We start from the raw sequence: 23522 nt of genomic DNA, 5'->3' as shown, positions 1-23522 counted from the left end.
AACACGTATGGTACATGATGGCACAGTGTTGTTGTTATCATGTGAAAACTGGCTTCAATTCAACTGTAGTGTTTTTATTTGTAAAGTATTTCACACAAACATCACTTAACCTGCATGTAATTTCCTAAAAATGACAAACATTAGTGCAATTCCAGTGAGCTTTCATGACTTATTTCTATCTAAAATGTTCTAATGCAGTTCATTCCAAACCATATGCTTATCACTTATCACATTCAGCTATGTTTGCCTTCACTACAACTTTACATTTACTTTACTTTACAATAATGTAGCGTTGGTTCATTTCATAGACCACTGTAAACACTTTTTAGCTACTGTCTTCTTTACTGCAAGTTTTATTGACATCCAACAGCCAAACTTCCCAGGTAAAATTAAAAATTTATATTTTCCAGAAACACCTAAAAACAACATCTTAAACGATTTTTTTCAAAGAATTTTCTCACAAAACCATCAACATAATTTCACAAACAGACAGTTAAAAAATAATCTTACAAAAAGAGACATTAATTGCATTAAAAACCTAAAACAAGACAAAAACATAAAAATTCTAAAAGCAGATAAAGGTAACGCTATAGTCATAATGAATACGAATGAATATATTCAAAAAATGAAGAACATCCTATCAGACACTAACAGATTTAAACTAATACACACAAATCTAACAAAGACACACAAAACGCAACTAAACAAAACACAACTAAAAATGAAAAAAGCCAACAAAGTTTCACAAACACTTTATTCCTACCTACGTAAAACCGACTCAACGCACACCACAAATATACAGCATCCCCAAACCTCATAAACCAGATTGTCCATTACGACCAATAATGTCCACATATGAATCATTTAATTACAATCTTGGTAAATACATAGCATGGGCATTCTCCAAATATGTAACATCAGCCAGCTCATTCATCAAAGACTCTTTCAATTTCAAGTCTAATCTTAATTAACTTAATCATAAAGCCTTAATGGCCAGTTTCGATGTTATATCCCTCTTTACAGAAGTTCCAACCGCTGAAGCCTGCAAGATAGCCTTAGAACTCTATATCCGAGACCCTAACCCATCTATAAACATTCCCAGCAACCAATTAGCAACCCTCATAGAATTCACCACGATGAAGACAAACTTCATGTTCAACAACCACAACTATATACAAACAAATGGCCTAAGCATGGGCAACCCAGTGTCACCAGTTCTAGCCAATATTTTTATGACACAAGTTGAAACACAAGCAATTAACACAGCATTACATCCACCATTATACTGGTACAGAAATGTAGACGACACAATTGCGGGATTCACATCTACAGAACACATACTTAATTTTTTCAATCACATTAACGCTGTACATCCCAACATCAACTTCACATGTGAACAAGAAGGAAGCAATTAAATATCATTTCTTAACCTCAAAATTACAAGAACCGACACACAATTCAAAACAGAAATCCACCGAAAAATTACCCATACTGGACTATACATTCCTTGAAACAAAACAAAAACTCAACATGCTAAGAAACCAAATAAACACAGCCATAAAACTATGCTCACCAGATAAAATTAACGATGAATTAGACAAAATAAAACAATACTTCATCAACATCAATAAGTTTCCTCCACAAATCGTAGCAAACATTATCGCACACACCTAGACAGAAAGCAAAATCAACTAACAAAGTAAATATATCCCACAATTAAATTATATTCCCGACATCAGCAGAAAATAACCAACATTTGGCAAAAACTAGTAACAAAATATGACATTCCAGTTAATACCAAATTTATTCAAAAACCATGCACAAAACTGAGGTCTATACTATGTAAAAACTACACTGACAAACATCCAATTTCTATGTTGGAGAAACAGGTAGAAAAATGGAAACCAGATTTAAAGAACATAAAAAGTCACCTTTATTTTTGAACACTGCAAGTCAAATAAACACAACATAACCATAGAAAACACCAAAATACTAAATAAAGAAACAAACATAAACAAACGCAAAATTAAAGAAGCGTTACTTATACAACAACTTAAGCCCAAAATAAACCAATACAAAGGAACACCTTTATATCTATATTAATATGTAACATAATAAATAATAATAAAAAAATAAATAATAAAAAATTGTATATTCAACATCTAAGCCCGCCCTCTACATTCCGACACTGATTACACAACCTCTTTCAAACATGTGGTCAGCTTCCGGTCAGTTACCTCTCTCTTTCTTTGTGAACCTGACGATGACTGAAGAAGGTCGAAACGTTGTTCACTCCTCTATGTAAAAAATTTTCTCTACCCAAACGAGCTGTTTTTACATACAAGTTTCTTTGTTTAAACTTATCAAGCTGTATGATACACTAGATGCTCATAACTATTTCATACTCTACACAATATTATAAATAATATTACTTTAAGTTATTGTTTACTTAACCCATAGTTTTAATAAGTAAACTTACATTTGTGCGAGTGAATTTGTCTGACCATATAAAACGCTTTTAAATAGACCAGGATTTATTGGTCTAACACATATAATGCCTGTAAGAAAGCATAGCTTAAGAGATCTGTATCATATGATATAATAAGGAAAATTCAAGCATGAAAACTACCACAGATGTTTTGTGGGTCGTAGCTAGAATTTACTCAATTTATTACTTGGTAAACAGTTTACTACAGATTTGTTAGATTACTAAATGTTTTGTGAAAACCAGTATTTGATTAGTTACAACAAAATTATGTGTAGAATAGCTATTTAAGGACATATTGTAGAATGTTATAGCATTCATGTAAAAATGCCATCATGGAAAAAAAGTATACATGAATTCAGCTTCCTTAATTAAATGCCAATATTAAATATTCTATAAGAAGCCAGATTGACTTTTCCTCATGTTAATTTTCATTAATATACATTTAATTGCATTTAATAAATTACAGATGAGGAACAGTTTTCCTAGGCCTATACAAGTGTAAATTGTTCATTTTACAATTGTTAAATTAACTGTCCACCATGCGTGTGACAGTGAGTCGAGTTAGCAGTATGTGTCACTATGATTTTATTGCCAGAGCTTAATTATAAAGGAACCATGCGGTGAGGTAGGCTATGTCTGGTGGCTGCCGTTGTCTGGTAGTTTAGTAGTAATTTCAACAATTCAGGCATGAAGTGTATGTATATATCTATTACATGAAATTCAGAACAAGTCACTTTCTTGTGTGGTCTTGAGTTTGATAAACTTTAAATACCAGATTCAGATCTGTAGACTTTATTGTGAATGTGACATTAAAGTACTGGGAATTTTATCTTGCATTTCTGTGCAGTTGTGATAAATATGTTGCAGTAAAGCTGTTGTTTGGATGTTTGTTGTGGGGAAGTGATATTTCTTGTTAATAGATTGCAGCATGTGGTACTGTCTGTTAATTTCCTTTTGTATAGCTGATATTTAATTATCTATTTTAAAACCAACAGTTTAAAATTAATTCTTTTTTTCTTATAATAAAAAACATTAAAGATGCGACATTAGTGAATGTCTCTGTTTGTGTGAAGTTTGACTTACAGTATTTTAAAATATGTGTATAATAATATTTAGATGGAACTTTCTGGTGTTTCTTATTTGTGTAATTCTTCTTTTTAAAGTTACATGAACAATTATGTGGACAGCTTCCAACAGCTACTCACTGGCAGTCTCCTCATGTAGGCTCTACGAGCATTGTGGAGTAGATTGCTTCTATAACCATTTCTATTTCATCTGAAAGAGCCTCATGAGAAATTTTTCCATCATATATTTCTCACACCCTGTACATGAAATATCTGTGTATTCCATATCACCTTCCAATCACTCCATTGTCTCTCTGTACCAAAAACAGCACATAACAAGAATTAGTGGTTACATGTAAATGTGGAACAACTGAGACTGTTAGAATTTCAACCAGTTTATATGCAGTGTTACTTAATAAAATTTGTCTGTTGTATAGATAACTGTAGTTTTATCATAATTATTTTAATAAATTGTATTCCAAAAAGTTTATACTATCAGTCATGGCCTAACTTAAAGGGGAAAAAAATTACTTGATAGTCACATAATTTTCAAGAAGACATGTTTTGAAAGAAAATATCATTTTTATAATTACTTTTTATACATTGGAGAAAACAAGTTTGATGTTTGTGTTTTTTGTTGTTAGGGGCATTAAATATGGTGGATGCAATTTCAGTGTTTTTAAATACAGATGGTGGCTCTGTTGATGAGAACAGTGATAAGATAAAAGCGGGTGCTCAGGTGAGCAGGGTTATTAATATATGTGTTGGTAATTACTTATACATTAATATACACCCACTTCCAAGGATTTAATATTTTTATATTGAAACGAGGTGTTGTGTATTTCTTAATTTGGATATATATCATAATAAAGTTTTTCTTATGTAAAAATCTTTTTAAGGTAATTGTGGAATTTTTTTAATTGTGTCACATTTAATGGTTATATTTATGCATAGTGGCTTTATACCGTCAGCCTTAACTGGAACGTTAAGTTTCAGGTTACACTCAAGTAGAAAACTTTATATATACAACTGTATAGTGGCCTAAATTGTTCAATAATATATTTTTCTCAGTTTTTGAGTACAATATAAATTTTCTTTGTGTACATCTGTAACACTGATTGAAGATAACTTATATTTGTGTGCTCTCAAAGTAAGGTAAACTATATTATGTATTTATTGTTAAAACTATTATGTTGATTGTCACGACTTTTTAATAACTTTATTGTGAAGATTGTTTTGCTATGTTTGCTTGAAATTTGTATTTAGAACTTACTTGAACCCCCTAGAGTAACTGATATTTATGAGATATTGTTGGGATTATGGCCGAAAACATCATTAACAGTATAGTGTAATGAACCAATTTCATGGTTATGAAATAAAAACACTTACTTGAATTTAGTTTAATGAGAACATTTGTGACAGAAATATGATACAAATTACTGTCTCCTTTATCAGAGCCTTTGGAAAAACAATGTACGCAGCATTTAGTAAAGTGATGTTATATGTCTCAGAAACATAGTGTTTACATGCAACAATTATTGTATAACTTGTTTTTTTCATTGTTACATTTCTTGTAGATCCGATCTAAACTTCTCACTTCTTTGAAAGAAGTACCTTTACATAGTACACCAGCTGTAAAACAAACAGCAGCTGTTCTAACTTCTGTTCTCAGTGGAAATCAAAGGAAGTTACAATTGATTCCAAAGTATGTTGTTCACATCATATTAAAGCAGATATGCCTTCCTTAGGTTAAACATATAATCTTTGAATTACGTTGTCTTTCAAATCCATAAATATTGATTGCAAAAATTTAATCGTCGCTCATATAAAGACAAGGAATGACTGTCATTTCAGTTTGCATAGGTTTCTTTTTTATTCATCTTGCATATGAATTGGATTTTCAGTAAATTATTTTTGATTTATTAGATGATCCACAGACTTAAAAAATAGAACTAAAATTAATTTAAATAATACATACTTGTACAGTGTACGTCATACTTGGAATGCATCCATTAAATAAATGATTTAGGTTATATGCAGCAAAATTTTTTATATAATTTTGTAAAATTGATGCAAGTTGTTAGTTATGTGATTTGTAATCTCACTGTTTGACAGGAAAATAAAACCCTTACAACTGAAGTTAAACAAATCGTCAAGAAGAATTAGACTTGATAGTTGTGATCAGGGGGGGAAATTCTGAAAAAAAAAAAAGGTAGAGATTTTAAATTGGGTGAAGTGAACCTGTTTTTGAGAAAGAAAACAAAAGGTATATGTGTGAACAAACAAACTGACAAAGCACCTCAAAATAAGTGTTGGTACCATGACCACCTTGCAAAATAAGTCCAGGTACTCTGGTTGTGATACATAAGAGATTCTTGATATATGAAAGAAGTATATTGTTAGAAATAGTAATTTTATTTTTATTTGTGACATAAAGTTTTTATAAGTGCCTAATATTGTTTTATGGGAGGGAATAGACGTTTTTATGTAGTCATACAAGAATATATATAAATTGTTGCTAGTTGAACCATATATTGATGTCTTAATATACAAAAAAAGGCTTAGAATATAATATCCACTATCATAAACTACTTAAGGCACATAAGAATACAGCTGAACTAAGTAAAGAGAGAAATATTACATAATTGGTAAATTCGTTAATAACAAGAAATGGTAATTGCTACCTCAAAACATGTGGTTCTTCTGGTAGTTAAGCATATGTGTAAAGTTTATAAAGAAAGATTATTTTGAAAGGAAATCTATATTTTTTTTATGGAAATAGGCTATATAAGCTGTATAAAGATACGTTTTTGTTTTCCCAAATTTATTAGGTCGACTAATATCTTCTTGAGTCAAATACCCTGTCCTCTTCCACCATTTCTATTTATTTACTTCAACATACAGTTTGTTAGTTTTAGGAACTGTTAATTGTATTTACACTCAAGTAGTGTGAAATGTTAGCATTTCCAAAATATGTTTAATTTAAATCTGTATTTTAGAAATAGGGGACTATGAAAAAAATGTATAATCTGTTTCTGTACAAATGTGCTGAACATTCTGGATGCTCTTGCGTTACTGTTAAAATATTACAATATATATATACATGTTATCATAAACGTAGCCTGAAAAACAAAATAAAAAACACTTTGAAACTGTAGATTTACGTAGCTTTAAAAGTATGTGTTTTGTATATACAGCTCAGATAAGTCTGTGTGATGTATTGGTAGTTCTGAATGTTTTGAAGTACCAGATATTTACATTACAGTCTTGATTTATTCTGTTACAAAGCAGGTCACTAACAAATATTTTGCCAAGTATAACAAACTATAAAATAATAATACATTGTATCAATGAACATGTTTTGAGTAAGAGTAGCATTATATTGGTCAGTATTTATGAACAGCTTTATCTCACTGGTTTCTTCTTTTTATAGGATAAAGCAGCATCTATCCTAGATGATGTAACATCAAAATTAATTGAAGAGGGAAATTCGAAAAGTATTTCTTCAAAAGAATTTTTAGATGTATCCAAGTACGTCTGAAATGTTACAATTTTAAATCAATTTTTAATTTTTGTGACTAATTACAAATCTTTTTATAAATGAAATAAAATTATTTCACTATTGTGCTGTGACATTTGGGAATGCTGTCTCGCTCGAAATCTTATTTTACGTATTTATTCAGGATTTTTTAAAATTCTTTGTGCTGGTGTTTTGAACCTTGTTAATGGCGTTCTTATAAGCTGAATGTGTGTTGGAGATTGTAAAACTTGCATTAATTTTCTACATGAGGACTATCTGTGCTAGCCATCCCTAATTTAGCAGTGTAAGACTAGAGGGAAGGCAGCTTGTCATCACCATCCACTATCAACTCTTGGGCTGCTCTTTTACCAACAAAGAGTGAGATTGATCATCACATTATAATGTCCCCACAGCTGAAAGGGAGAGCATGTTTACTGTGATGAGGATTTAAACCCGAGACCCTAAGATTACAAGTCGAGTGCCCTAACCACCTGGTTTGAAATAGAACTGTAGCAAAGTCAGAAATCGTTGGTACTGTATACTACAAAAGAGTGAGATATGTGATACCTTGATACCACACTAGAGAAACTTCTTGAATGCCAATATATGATACAGGTTACCTTAATGTCCATTGTACTTTGAATTAAGCTAAAACTGAAGAATAATTGTTAGAAATAAGAAACATTTTTGTAATTTTTTTTTCATATATCTTAGATGTGTTGTTAGTGGAATGTCAGCTCTGCTTAATACCACTGTTGGAAATGCTACTGTAGTTAGCGAAGTTGACAACACAGAATATTACAGAGAGCCAGAGTATGATAATTATGTATATCCAGACCCTGAAGAAGAAGAAGAGAAGACACAACAAAAGAAAGTACAAATATTTTTTTAAATAATCGTAAGAGAGTTTCAAACTGTGAGGTTTTTATGTTTTTTTTTAAGATATGCCGACATAATCACTGCATATCCAAGCCTTTTGAGACCAATAATTATTATACAGTATGACTACTTTCAATGCTCTAAGTTTGTTTATCCTACATTAGTATGCTGATCAGCTAGTCTGGTCTCAGAATTAAAGAAGTTATGAACATTTATAACAGAATATAAGTATAACCTTCTTTTCTCTTTTATTCGTTGAGAAAATCAATGCTGTGAGCTCTTGTATGAGACTGATGAAAAGTTTGATTATAAATCTAATTTTATACCTCTGGATGTAAGATAACCTAAACTCTTGTTTGTTAATGTAAGATGAAAGGCTAAATTAGAAAATATAGAATTACTGATAGAATATGACAATAGTTGCTCAAAGATCTTATGCTGGAGGTTGGTGGATTTCTGAGTTCTTAGTATAATGATTTGAAACCACATGCAAATTTCAATTAGAATTGTGTAAATTTATTGTAAAAACTTATAATATGGTTTTATATGTATGTACATGTAGTTATAAAAGTTGTACACAGAAATTCTTTTTTTTTGGTATACTAACCAGCTGTGCTGTAGTAACCATTACCAGATTTTGATGATTTAGAGTACATATTTTAAATAAGTTATATATGCTTTATAAGATTACACACAAACAAAACATTTCAAATATTACTCGTCGAGAAAATAACTTAGAGCTCGAAACTTGTAGGCATTGTTGTTCAAGCTTGAAAGATAACTTACCAGTTCTTTTAAATACTGTACAATTAATAGAAATTCTATGGAGTTTTGAGTTTGTTTTACTTCACCATATTGTAAACTAAATTAATTTAGGTATGTTAAGAATATTACAACATTTCATCAAATTCTTTATTCAGTGTCATGTGGATGATCAACTGTTTAATGATTCTCTTTAGAGTAGAATTTCTGTTAGTTGTTTAAATACAAATCATCATAATGTTGCAGATTGTTTAAGATCAGTTTTCTAAATAATAAACAGGAATTTAATTCACCATTGTTTAAGATTACAAAACTTTTCAACACCCAGAGTGGCTGATGTTTTAGTCCTAAGTCTTTATTAATTCCAATAACTGGACTGTATTTTTTCTTTATTATGAGTACTTTTTTATAACATTTAGTGTTTGTATTGATGTGTAGAACTTACAGTTTACTCTGTTTAATTTCTTTGTGGATTTTCAAGGATAGGACACAAAATCAACATTTTCATATTGTTGGAAAAAAAACATTATATTTGTATTATTTCATATAATGTTTTTAATGGACATTCTACTTTCTCAAGTATGTTTTATTGACACCATTTTAGAACCTCACCATAATCTATGTCACCATGTCCAGTCATGCTCTGCCTGATGACCATGGTACTGAAAATAGCCCTGCAGCATAGTTTCAGTTGCAAAAGGCTTCAGTGTGAGGCTTTCATGTTCAAAACATACCACTTCTCCCTGCTGTTTTCCAGAGTCCATCCAGTGTATGATGACAGAGGTTTCCTAGTGGCCATTTCAACAGTGTGATTGCACAGAAATCCATGAGTGATGCATACAGCATCTTGACAGAAAGGTCTTTGCATTCTCCACACTCCAGCTGCTTGAAGTATGCAATAAGTAAACATGAGATATGACTGAAAACCTTATTTTTGTGAAATCATACCCAAATGACATTGTTTCCAGAATATCCTTCATTATTATATTGCCTGAGACACATAGACAGCTTTTGTCTCTGATCTTTATGTTCATGGATTTTCACCTGTTACTAGATGCCACACTTTGCTTACCATGCCTTGGGTATGACTTATAGCACATCTCTTTTTGGATGGTCTTGATGTTCCAAGTTGATCAGTATTACTTTGTTTCCTGATACCATAAAGTACAAGAGATATCCTTATCTTAGAAGTTCTAAATTCTCCATCTTTATATCTGTTTTTAATCTGCATGTACAGGTGTTTTCCATTAGCAGAAGCTGTTACCTACCCTTCCTGAAAGTGGTATAGTTTTAATAAGATCATATGACCTGTGAAATGCTGAACATCAAAAAGTAGTTCTGATGTACCATTCCACCACAGCTTCAGTTGTCACACAACTCAGTTATTTACATTTTAAAATCACTTTAATATAATGTACTCAACACTTAACAGCACACATGTTGTCATTGTAATATATTGACAAATATAATAAAAAATAAAACTTATAATAGAAGTTGGTTAACTGTCTACTTTTTAACAGTAATATTCTGATTCAAATTACCCAGGTGATATGATATCACCAGAAAAAAAAAAAAACTTGTTCAGTTTTACTAGAGCGTTTCTCAAATTTAATTATAACATTTTTGAAAAGGAAGATATGATTGATGATATAAACACGACAGCTGGAACACAAGGAAGATGTTGATTTGATAGTGATGTAAATTACTACAAGAAAAATCATTGCTTTCTGACATCCAAAGTCTTCACTGTGAGACACACTTTCTCTTCACTGCAGCTTTCTGTCATCCAAAGTCTTCACTGTGAGACACACTTTCTCTGCACTGCAGCTTTCTGTCATCCAAAGTCTTCACTGTGAGACACACTTTCTCTGCACTGCAGCTTTCTGTCATCCAAAGTCTTCACTGTGAGACACACTTTCTCTGCACTGCAGCTTTCTGTCATCCAAAGTCTTCACTGTGAGACACACTTTCTCTGCACTGCAGCTTTCTGTCATCCAAAGTCTTCACTGTGAGACACACTTTCTCTGCACTGCAGCTTTCTGTCATCCAAAGTCTTCACTGTGAGATACACTTTCTCTGCACTGCAGCTTTCTGACATCCAAAGTCTTCACTGTGAGACACACTTTCTCTGCACTGCAGCTTTCTGTCATCCAAAGTCTTCACTGTTAGACACACTTTCTCTGCACTGCAGCTTTCTGACATCCAAAGTCTTCACTGTGAGACACACTTTCTCTGCACTGCAGCTTTCTGTCATCCAAAGTCTTCACTGTGAGATACACTTTCTCTGCACTGCAGCTTTCTGTCATCCAAAGTCTTCACTGTGAGACACACTTTCTCTGCACTGCAGCTTTCTGTCATCCAAAGTCTTCACTGTGAGACACACTTTCTCTGCACTGCAGCTTTCTGTCATCCAAAGTCTTCACTGTGAGACACACTTTCTCTGCACTGCAGCTTTCTGTCATCCAAAGTCTTCACTGTGAGACACACTTTCTCTGCACTGCAGCTTTCTGTCATCCAAAGTCTTCACTGTGAGATACACTTTCTCTGCACTGCAGCTTTCTGACATCCAAAGTCTTCACTGTGAGACACACTTTCTCTGCACTGCAGCTTTCTGTCATCCAAAGTCTTCACTGTTAGACACACTTTCTCTGCACTGCAGCTTTCTGACATCCAAAGTCTTCACTGTGAGACACACTTTCTCTGCACTGCAGCTTTCTGACATCCAAAGTCTTCACTGTGAGACACACTTTCTCTGCACTGCAGCTTTCTGTCATCCAAAGTCTTCACTGTGAGATACACTTTCTCTGCACTGCAGCTTTCTGTCATCCAAAGTCTTCACTGTGAGACATACTTTTTCTGCACTACAGCTTTCTGTCATCCAAAGTCTTCACTGTGAGATACACTTTCTCTGCACTGCAGCTTTCTGTCATCCAAAGTCTTCACTGTGAGACACACTTTCTCTGCACTGCAGCTTTCTGTCATCCAAAGTCTTCACTGTGAGACATACTTTCTCTGCACTGCAGCTTTCTGTCATCCAAAGTCTTCACTGTGAGACACACTTTCTTTGCACTGCAGCTTTCTGTCATCCAAAGTCTTCACTGTGAGATACACTTTCTCTGCACTGCAGCTTTCTGTCATCCAAAGTCTTCACTGTGAGATACACTTTCTCTGCACTGCAGCTTTCTGTCATCCAAAGTCTTCACTGTGAGATACACTTTCTCTGCACTGCAGCTTTCTGTCATCCAAAGTCTTCACTGTGAGATACACTTTCTCTGCACTGCATGAAGAGAATGGAGACAAGCTTTTTATGATGCAACAACATTTTGAGGGACCACTACAGGTGATCGTGGAATGTAAGCTTCTGTCGTCCATTGACAGTGATGTGATAATTAATTTGTTCACATAAAACACTGGATTAATGGTTGTTGTGTGTATATATATATATATATTGCCTAAATTATGTCAAAAGCTTTAATAATTAATGAAACATTGTCTGTATGTCTTATAAATTACACCAACTTTGCTGTGTGTATGTGCATTGTTATGTGCAAGGTGGGTGAGGGGTGAAACACCATTCTAGGTAATATTACCACTCCTGTGACCACATCACTTCATATCATTAGACCGTTTCCTTCACACTTCTTAATATCCTTGTATCATTCTTGTTCAAGAATATATGATATGATTTTAATGCTGTAAACTTCTGACCACTTCATGTTGAGCACTTTCAGCCAACATTCTTGATAACTACAAGGGTATTATTGTTGTTGTTTTTTATTGTCATATTGAACATCTATCTTAATAATGTCAGCGAATTTTACCTGCTCTTCTGTCCAGCTGTTTAACAAGGCATTAGAATTTTTGAGGGTAGGAGTTTTCCCATTTACCCCTGAAGATTGTGACTTAGGACACAGCTGACTAATCCTACAGTGTTAGTTTTCTCTCAATAATAATTGACATATTTAACTGATAAAGTGCTTGTGTCTTTAAATTAGAAGTCTATAAATGAGTGAGCAAAATCTCCTGTGTACACCATTGAACAGTTACCATAAAAAAATTTAAAATAATAAATACAGCCAACTCTGGGTAATGAAAACCAAAATTGAAAATGTGCTCTTTCTCAGGATATCTTTCATCTCTTTCTTTTTTCAGAAAAATTCCTGAAACAATATAGCTTCTGTACATTGTCAGACAATTTCCAGTTACCATACAAAGAATTATGGTAACTGAGATAACAAACTATGGTTTATTAATGTTAAGGTATGCACATAAACACACAAACATTGTGGATCATCTTCATTGTAAGATTATTTTATCTCTCTTTTTCTCAGTGATTAAAACAAAATCTACAACCTCTAAGTTCCTAGGTCATTAGCTGAATACACTGTAGTGAGCATAATTTCTCTAACACTTTGTTGACTGGAACATCAGAGCTCCCTAATTTGTCTGATTTGATTAGTACCACAACCTATCAGAATTCAGCTGAAGTGAAATCAATCATTGACAAATAATTAAGTGTCGATTGATAACTGTGTCAATATAAGATCAGGAAATTTGGGTCATAAGAAGATTAGTAAATCTGTGTAACTCACAAGGGGATGAAATGACTCCCCCTTTGTAACATTTTTTGTAACAATGTCAAGAGATGTTACAAGGTGATTACATACTGGTGTTATTATTTTCAGTTAACTTTTCTTGATTGTCAAGTGGTTTAGTAGAATAGTTTCTTGTTTATTAGTAGGATTTATTTTTGATAAATTTGAGCTATTTTTGTCACCCTCACCTCCATTCTGTTTACAGTGACCATGTGTTTTTTATCTGCAGGTAAGAGCATCATTATAACTTTATACTTTCTATTTGTTATTCTATAGTAAGATTCTGTTTAGCTATTATTTTGGCTTTTCAGACACCATTTTTTTATCTCAAACTTTAAAGCTTTAATTTAACCTGTTATTTGATTTGTAACATCTTCGTTACACTGACGATGCTTTCACCAAACGCGCTTTGTCCTTTTAGTCACTGGGATGCTATAATGTGATGGTTAATCTCACTATACATTGGTAAAAAGTGGCCAAAGAGTTATAGGTGTGTAGTGTTAGGTTGCCATCTTTCTATTTCATCATTTCAAATTTAGAAACAGCTAATACAGGTAACTCTTAATTAGTTTTACAAAATATTCAACGAAGCTAATGGCATTTATTGTTGGTGTAGCCTTGTTTTAAATATTTCTGAAAAAAATGTATCTTAAACATTGTACAATTAGGGCCATCTATGTTTATCATAATTTTATAAGGATTGCACTCAGAAATAGCTGAGCCTGATGAGGGTTACTGCAACATACCTGAAAGATTGTTGTTGTTTTTCATATAAATTCACAGATAAAACTGCTAAAATCACTCATACTTTATACAAACGTTTGTTTTTTTAAAACATTAAATTAACTTTAACAAATTTGGCTTTTATATTAATCCAGAAAAAATTAAAGCAAGAAGCTGGTAACCAGGAAACAGTAAAAAGTACTCTTTTTATGTACAGTTTCATTTTCACACCAGATTACAACATGTTTTCTTTTATAGCTGTGCTCTGTAGCTGTGCATGTTATGGAACTGACAAAGAATGTTGCCGATGCCCTTTTAAGACAAGTGCCAGTTGGTGAAAGAGAAATGCATCTTCATACTAACGAGATAGGAATGTGGATAAAGAAGGTCGATCAGAGTTCATATGAAAGGTCATCTTTGGGACTTAATGAAAACAACCAGATCATCTTACCTGCCAAAACAAATATAAATTTTTCATCTGTACAAAACGTCATTCTTATAAAAGTAAGATTTCTGATAAATCTTCAATATGAAGTTGTTTTATTGTATGTTAAATTTAAAAATGTAACAGTATTTTTTTTCTCTGAATTATCATTCACCTTAGTGAATGTGACGAATCATGTTGAGTATACAAATTCTTTAGTTACACCAGTGGCCTTATTTATATATATAGTTAATATTAAAACCAAGTTTACTGTGAAACAGTGTGTTTTCAGTTTTCAAATTTATTTTTAAAATCCTGCTAAAATGAAAAAAAAACGTTTGATAAGACAAAACTTTGCCACTGTTAATGTTGTGTCATCGGGTACCTTATACAACTGAAAACAACATGTTAAATACTCCCAATGATGACATCACAAACATAATCTTGACCTTAGCATAATTATAAACCTACTCTTTGCATTTTGTTTATTACAGTTTTGTATTTCTGACTAGAAGAGCTTCCTTTGTTAACAAATAATCTCACTTTCACAACATTATTCTGTATCTTTAAGATGTTGGTAGACATGTTATAGAGCACATCCATGTTCCACTATTATAATAGTTAAATTTCTACCAGCCCCCTCTGTACAGAGATTATTACCATTTCTTACATTCTACACTGCAAACTACATTTTTTGTCAAATGTAATTGGTTTGATTCCATTCACGTTTTATTTTTCATTTAAAACTAACTTATGAATTATATTGTAGGTAATCAATTCCAACAGGGTATTGATTATTGTTTGTTTTCTTTTCATTTTACAGTTCTTTCACTCCAAGTTAAACCCTTTCTTGTGTCATGAGTCTTCTAGATATATCAACACTCATACTGTCTTATTTAGTCTTCAGGACGAGTCAAAGAAAGAAGTTCCTTTGATTTCAGAAGAAGTGACAAACTTAGAAACTTTTATAAAACGAAAAGGTAAGACATTCATAAAAGACATACATACATAAATCATAAGGACTTGTTAGGACTAATGATAATTTCAAACACCTCATTTTGTATCATTCCTATACAATAGAAGAAGAATATTTTAATTGTATGACTCTGCTAACAAGACATTTCCCTCAATACATTGAGTATATTGGGACAATCAAAATAAAGAACCTAAACCTATCAAATAATACCATTTGAAATAAAATGAAGTCAGATATTTCTTGTTCAATAAATTCTGGTCAGGCATGGCCAGATGGTTAAGGTACTCAACTCGTAATCCAAGGGTCCCAGGTTTGAATTCCCATCCCACCAAACATGCCTGCCCTTTCAGCTGTGGGGCTTTATAATGTGACAGTCAATCCCACTATTTGTTGATAAAAGAGTAGCCCAAGAGTTCATGGTGGGTGGTGATAACTAGCTGCCTTCCCTTTAGTCTTACACTGCTAAATTATGAACGACTAGCACAGATGTCCCTCGTGTAGCATTGTGCAAAATTCAAAGCAAACAAAAAATAATAAATTTTCACTTTTCAGTAGCTGTACTTTTTTATTATTTTATTTTTATCTGTCTAATTATCATCGTGAACATGATATTCACAATGTATGAAAAAGCATAACTCTAAAGTAGGTTGAAACTGTTATACATTAAATTATATTTTTAATCTCAAAATAGCAATATTGCTTGTGCTTTTCAATTAAAATATTATTCAAGTATGAAAACGTGTGGTGCAGGAATAAAGGTCATTTTAACAGTTGTATAATTTACAGTCAGTATTCTTAAGATGGCTGATGTGAGTACTAAAGCCGTCTTGAGAACACATGTTTACTTCAGGTGGGTTTCTTGTCGTCACAAATTTACAGTCTGGATTTGATTACTTGTGAAAAACAGTGTATTCTCTAGCTGAACTTAGAAGTTTGTTCAGCTATAAAAGGTGTGATATCCAAAGTTAAGACCAGTTTCCCAACAAGTATTTAATACAATAATAGCAGAGCTTTTCCAGGAAATTTATACAACTGAGATACTTGGAATGAATGTTTTGTTTTTTAGTGTCAGAATAAATAGGCTGAACAGAAATTTAAACAAACAAAATATTTATTTAAACTAAAAAAGTACATCTCAGTGTGTATAAGTAAAGAAAACACTTTTCAAATAAAAAAAGTATGTGAATGCAAGGATGGCTACTATCAGTTCTTTATAAACAATGGAAACAACATAGTAGGGATGGCATTTACATTAACCTTACATAGTAGCACAGGCACACAGAATGTTAACAGAAAAATATAGAGTAAATTAAACTCCGTTGTAATTGAATAGTTTTATATATATTTTGCGATATGTTAATGCTTGCCTGCGCTATTATGTCAAAATAATGAAAGTGCCATCCCTTCTATCTTGTGTGCACTGTTTTTGAAGGACCGATATTAGCCATCCCGACACTTATTTCATTTTCATAATTAAGTTCTAACCACAATGATGTTCCAACTGTAATATTTATTCTTTATCTATTATTGGCTGGTAATTCCTATTTCAACTGAAACAAAACCTTGGCAGGGGTTTAGTTTAGAGAGAGAGAAGTTTGAGGAATTCTCTCTCCCACATGGGTGTTCAGGAACGTTGTGGTTCATCTTTGTCCCCACTCGTGGAAATTTATTTATCTGTATGTGGGAGCTTTCTTCTATTTTAATTTGGCTTCTTTGAGGCAATGAAGTGATAGAGCAGTAAGAAAATGATGAAGTGATAGAGCAGTAAGAAAATAATGAAGTGATAGAGCAGTATGAAAATAATGAAGTGATAGAGCAGTATGAAAATAATGAAGTGATAGAGCAGTAAGAAAATAATGAAGTGATAGAGCAGTATGAAAATGATGGGTGAGAAAGCAAAGCGATACAAAGATGGCAAAAAGGAAGTGGACAGGTCTGTTATCTACCGGTAGTGGACAGGTCCATTGCCTGCCAGTAGAAAAGAAACAAGCCACAGACCAACTCCACATAAATCAGTGGAACGTCCCATGATCAGGACCACAGAATGGCTGGGATCTATAAATCCAAGTGCCCCAGAATTTGTTTTGGTGGGAAACGGGAGTACCCTGAGAAAACTCACTTTCACAGGACAGGTGAATGTTCTACCTGTCTTTAAGGTTTTTAAAGTAATACAAAATTTCTGTAAGAAAGCTATCTTCTAGATTTAATGATAATATAATTTACCCTAGAGTTATGGTTTCTTTATAAACTGCTACTAGTTATTGATGCTTATAAAGCTGATACTCCATTTGAAGCAATGTCATCTCAATAAAATTGGTTGACGGCATTGTTTTAGTTTTTGAGTTATCATGTAATGAAAAGAAGAACCAAAACAACAAGAAATTCAAATCTTTTTTTCACTGTTTACAAATATTATCAGAACTTATGACTCAGTCATCATACAGATATTGTTATAAAAGGGAACATGGCATAGTATAATAAATTATTGAGGGGATATTGAAAATACCATTTTGATGAACAATCTGAGACATTCCAACATAGTCAGTGCTGCCACCTGTCTGATACCCACAGTCCTTACTTCATTCATGCACAGTTTTTGTGCTGAAGTTTTCCGTCTGTTGAGACTAAAAGTTCCAACAACAAACTTGAGAGGTAAAACAAGGTTTTCACTGGAAATGTGTTAGAAGAGAACTGAATAAATAAAGTGTGCCTAGATTTTAAATATCACCTTGTCTTCTTTGTCCAGCAGGTGGCATCACCTTTGTGACCTAAGTACCCTGACAGCCACCAATGGAATATCTATTGATAGCCAAACTGTGGTTATCAAAGGATATTCCAGTTGTAACTAGTTTAACCCAGGCTCAAGATACACACTTAAATATTCTTAAAGGCAGAAAAGATTATCTTAAAAACAAAAAAAGGAATAAATGGCTTGGAACAAGATAACGTTTTACACCCAGGACAACATAGTGCTGCCATGACTGTTACACCCTGGACAACATAGTGCTGCCATGACTGTTACACCCTGGACAACATAGTGCTGCCATGACTGTTACACCCTGGACAACATATTGCTGCCGTGACTGTTACACCCTGGACAACATAGTGCTGCCATGACTGTTACACCCTGGACAACATATTGGTGCCATGACTGTTACACCCTGGACAACATATTGCTGCCGTGACTGTTACACCCTGGACAACATATTGCTGCCATGACTGTTACACCCTGGACAACATATTGCTGCCATGACTGTTACACCCTGGACAACATAGTGCTGCCATGACTGTTACACCCTGAACAACATATTGCTGCCATGACTGTTACACCCTGAACAACATAGTGCTGCCATGACTGTTACACCCTGGACAACATATTGCTGCCATGACTGTTACACCCTGGACAACATAGTGCTGCCATGACTGTTACACCCTGGACAACATAGTGCTGCCATGACTGTTACACCCTGAACAACATAGTGCTGCCATGACTGTTACACCCTGAACAACATAGTGCTGCCATGACTGTTACACCCTGGACAACATAGTGCTGCCATGACTGTTACACCCTGGACAACATAGTGCTGCCATGACTGTTACACCCTGAACAACATAGTGCTGCCATGACTGTTACATCCTGGACAACATATTGCTGCCATGACTGTTACACCCTGGACAACATAGTGCTGCCATGACTGTTACACCCTGGACAACATAGTGCTGCCATGACTGTTACACCCTGGACAACATATTGCTGCCGTGACTGTTACACCCTGGACAACATAGTGCTGCCATGACTGTTACACCCTGGACAACATATTGCTGCCGTGACTGTTACACCCTGGACAACATATTGCTGCCATGACTGTTACACCCTGGACAACATATTGCTGCCATGACTTGTACACCCTGGACAACATAGTGCTGCCATGACTGTTACACCCTGGACAACATATTGCTGCCATGACTGTTACACCCTGGACAACATAGTGCTGCCATGACTGTTACACCCTGGACAACATATTGCTGCCATGACTGTTACACCCTGGACAACATAGTGCTGCCATGACTGTTACACCCTGGACAACATAGTGCTGCCATGACTGTTACACCTTGAACAACATAGTGCTGCCATGACTGTTACACCCTGGACAACATATTGCTGCCATGACTGTTACACCCTGGACAACATAGTGCTGCCATGACTGTTACACCCTGGACAACATAGTGCTGCCATGACTGTTACACCCTGGACAACATAGTGCTGCCGTGACTGTTACACCCTGGATAATGTATTGCTGACATGACTTCAAAAATAATAACTTACAGAGGTGAATGGTACACTCACATATCATAAAGTTGTTACGTCACAAACAAACAACATGGTAACATATAAAGTTAATCTCCAGTCATAAAATCCACTCAAAATACTAATGCATATAATAGATCTGAATTTCTTTGAACTGTATTAAAAATCAGTTTTTTGTGAAAATAATAAATGTATTTTTGTGTTATGACTGTCACACCACATGGGATGTTGATAGTGTACTTTAATTTTTCATTTGTAGTTATTAAGTGAATGATACAGAATTGTTTGATTAGGTTTGTAAATAAATTATACATTCTGTACCATACAACCTTCTGTCAGTGTAAAAAGATGATAATAGGAATGTTTTCCTTATAGATCGAGCAGCACAACGTGTGAAAGGAATAGCACTGATACAGAATACTTCTAGCTTGACAGATGATGATATTACACTTCATAAATTTGTTATAACCCAAGAGTATGTGTCCCTTCAAATAGTAATTCACCCTAAAAAGAAAAATGAACAATTTATCGTAAGTATAATGCACACTTATTATGAACAAAAACTTATTGTTCCTTCTCGGACAATAAATACTTGGAGAATAATGAAATGATTTAACTTCATGTAGTATTTTTTGTTTCAAAAACATTTCTTAACGAATGTAACAGGTTTTTTTATTCTGCACTATGAATGATCAAAACGTTTATACCAGAATTCTTAAAAACAGAGTGGTATTTATCAGAATTTTTGCAAGTTGAACAGAATAATCGCAGATCAAAAATACCACTTCAGACTGTTAGTATTAAGACGACTAAATCTCCAAGTCAACAGTACAGGAATTATTACATATATATGTTACAGATTTGTTTTCGATTTCACCAAAGGTAAAATTGACATAAGAATCTATGATGTATAGCCCTTATGTTTTCTTTGTTCTATTCGTTTCAGTAATTTTTGATAAGTAAAAACATTAGAACTAGACTGTATTAAAATTGCAGATAAAACTGATTCTCATGTATTAGATAGATAATGCTGTTGGATTGAAGGAGGTACTTAAGATATACTTTATTCAGTCCCACCCCAGTGATAACTTTTTATCAATATCACATTATGCAAAAGCTGGTACATGGAATTACGTTGAAGTATAGCTAATCACTAATTTATAAAAGGTAATTTATATTATTGTAGGTTGTGATTAAGTTTCAGTCTCAACCTGTTATAACAGACTTTTCAAATGCTTCACTCATCGTACCTTTCACCAATGCTCGGAAAACTACACAGTATGTACTGACCGTACCTGAAAGTATGCTACATACCGGTATTGGAATCTACTATTTAGGGATTTTGCCATATGTTGATATCGTTGTAGAACAGCTTGATCTGCAACACAGCTGGTTGCAGCAAGCACCAATATGGGAGGACAGTAGTTATGAGAAGCTGTCACAAGAGTATACCTTATCTCTGTTTCTCTCTCGCTGTTTATTCTGGAATGAACAAGAAGATGAGTGGTCACAATTAGGCTGCCAGGTATGACTAATAACATTATTTCTAAAAAGTTATTAATATATTGTTAAATATAATTATATATGTATTTATTGGTTATGTTGTATTTAAGTTTCTTTGGTGTAATGATATTTTCTGTATCACTTTACTACAAATTAATGTCTGGATGTTTTTCCCAACACTTTATTGAAGTGTCTTTAACAAACCTTTCTTGGAACTGTAATAAAAGCATATACAGGTAATATTTTCTTTCTAGATAAATTTTTCCCATACCAAATAGTTTTATCTTGTATAGATGTTAGTTCAACATAGATGTATTCCTAGTAATTAATACTGTAATTTTACAACTTACAGCAGCATATGTTTATTATTTGTGGTAACAAAACCTCACTAGAAAGAGATATTTCAACAGAAATTAAAACTGTTTTGGAAACAACTTTTAATGTTTGGACTCTCTGTGTATCTTTTCAATAACTAATACTATATACCTTACTAATTTTAATATGTACGAGAATAATCTCTTTTACTTTAGCTGCAAAGATCTTTTTTTCAGGTCGAAATCTAATTTCTCAAGGTATCAGGATTACACATAGATTTTAAAGTATATTTTCCAGAATGCAGTTTTAAATGGGAATTTCTTCACTCAGTCGGTCAGTCATACCAGTTCAACACTGTGTTCTGTTCTGACTGGTCTTTTTCACACTTTATTATCCTGTACCTCTTCCTGTAGATCTCTTTGTATTCTTCTCTTTCTGGCCTTCTATTCCCATTAATTTACCATCTATTGAATCTTCATTCCAATGTGTCAGTTCACAAAGTCGCCTTGTCCAGTGATTCTTTGTACCTACTTCTTTGTCTCCCTGAAATGTTTTCCTGAAAACTACGTCAAGTATCTACTGTCTGAATATTCACTCTCTGTTCATACTGTTTTGTCCATGTCCAGTTTTCTGCTCAGTGTGCACCACACATGTGTGGCTGTATTCATGACCTCCAGAACAGAAATATCACATGATAAATGTGTAGAGATTGAAGTTTTAGCTGGTGAAAGTTACACCATACAACAAATTGAAGCAAAATTTTATATCTCAGTAGAGGTGTGTGGGCATTCTGAAGAGGTTACTTCAGATGAGAATTTTTAGTGACAGAAATTAGTAAGTGGAAAGTCTAAACAGTTCAAAAGTTTAGTAATTTTGTGAGTGCTCATTCAGTGATGCTTGACAGTTCAATGACCTTGCCAAAGGTAGAGGTTTGGGTGTACATCCAAGACATTAGGATACATATAAGCACAAAGTGGCCTCACTAGATGAGTAGCTGCTCCAAAACTCTTGCTTGAGAGTGATAACCAAACCAAAAGGTTGAAATGCACATCAGTCTTAAAATGATGGAACAATTACAGCTGTGTAATGTACTTTAAATTTTAATATTTAGTAACAATTAGTGAGTTTGTTCAATGACTGAGGCAGAATATTATCACAGTGAATACGAGCGTGGAGTTGGGTAACAGTGATTTTCTAAGTGCTTTCTATTTAGCTCTTACAAACTTACTAGTATTAATATCAGAACTCATGTTATATTCATTATTCTACAGCTATTGTTTCACCACACATCCTGCAAGCTTTGGATCACTGTTTTATGGAAGATAAATCCCTGCCCAAATGGTCGTATTCCTGAAGGAATGATGGATACAGATGTATTCACTGTCATACAATTTTCTCTCTGCATTGAACAAACTCTTTGATTGTTACTAAATAATTAAAATTTGGAATAAATTGTAAAGAGTGCCCTCCTCCTATGTCTCAACCAAAGAGGTTGGAGGTCAACAGCATGCTAACACTGACGGGTACAAATACATTCTGTTATTTCCTCAGACGTAAGACCACTTGGGAAAGGATTTAACATCACACAAAATGATCATCCAAAGCTTGAATCACGTGTAGTGAAACAGTGTTTGTAGAATAATGAACCTAATGGAACGTTCACTGACGTAGTTTAATCGTTATAATGTTCGGATCAAATTGACTTGGCTGAACAATAGAAAGTAATACAGGTTATTTGTAAGAATATTTTATTATCATATGGTTCAATATAAGAACAAGAGGTTCTAATTAGTGTGTTGTTTTAAAGTGTATATAAAGTAATTACTTTTGTTTCTGTGTTTTCTTTAATAATATAGTGTATTAACAATGAATTTACTATTTAGTTTCAGTTAATATAGTGTATTAACAATGAATTTACTATTTAGTTTCAGTTAATATAGTGTATTAACAATGAATTTACTAAT

The 23522-nt window shown here is 33.4% G+C and overlaps 1 protein-coding gene across 1 annotated transcript in view; it reads left to right on the top strand.

Moving 5' to 3' along the window:
• Positions 1-6222: 6222 nt before the first annotated feature.
• Positions 6223-23522, top strand: part of LOC143245992 (uncharacterized) — a 64437-nt gene continuing 47137 nt past the window's right edge. Inside the window, exons 1-7 of the mRNA XM_076492243.1 lie at positions 6223-6258; positions 6986-7083; positions 7787-7946; positions 14290-14535; positions 15279-15435; positions 20116-20270; positions 20927-21265. Of these exons, the coding sequence (XP_076348358.1) occupies positions 6223-6258; positions 6986-7083; positions 7787-7946; positions 14290-14535; positions 15279-15435; positions 20116-20270; positions 20927-21265 (1191 nt within the window). The remainder of the gene's footprint in view (positions 6259-6985; positions 7084-7786; positions 7947-14289; positions 14536-15278; positions 15436-20115; positions 20271-20926; positions 21266-23522) is intronic.

This window comes from Tachypleus tridentatus, chromosome 3, assembly GCF_004210375.1.
Source record: "Tachypleus tridentatus isolate NWPU-2018 chromosome 3, ASM421037v1, whole genome shotgun sequence".
NCBI classification, from domain to species: Eukaryota; Metazoa; Arthropoda; class Merostomata; order Xiphosura; family Limulidae; genus Tachypleus; species Tachypleus tridentatus.
The sequence above is the reverse complement of the archived record's forward strand: the minus strand, read 5'-3'. Positions and strand labels throughout refer to the sequence as shown.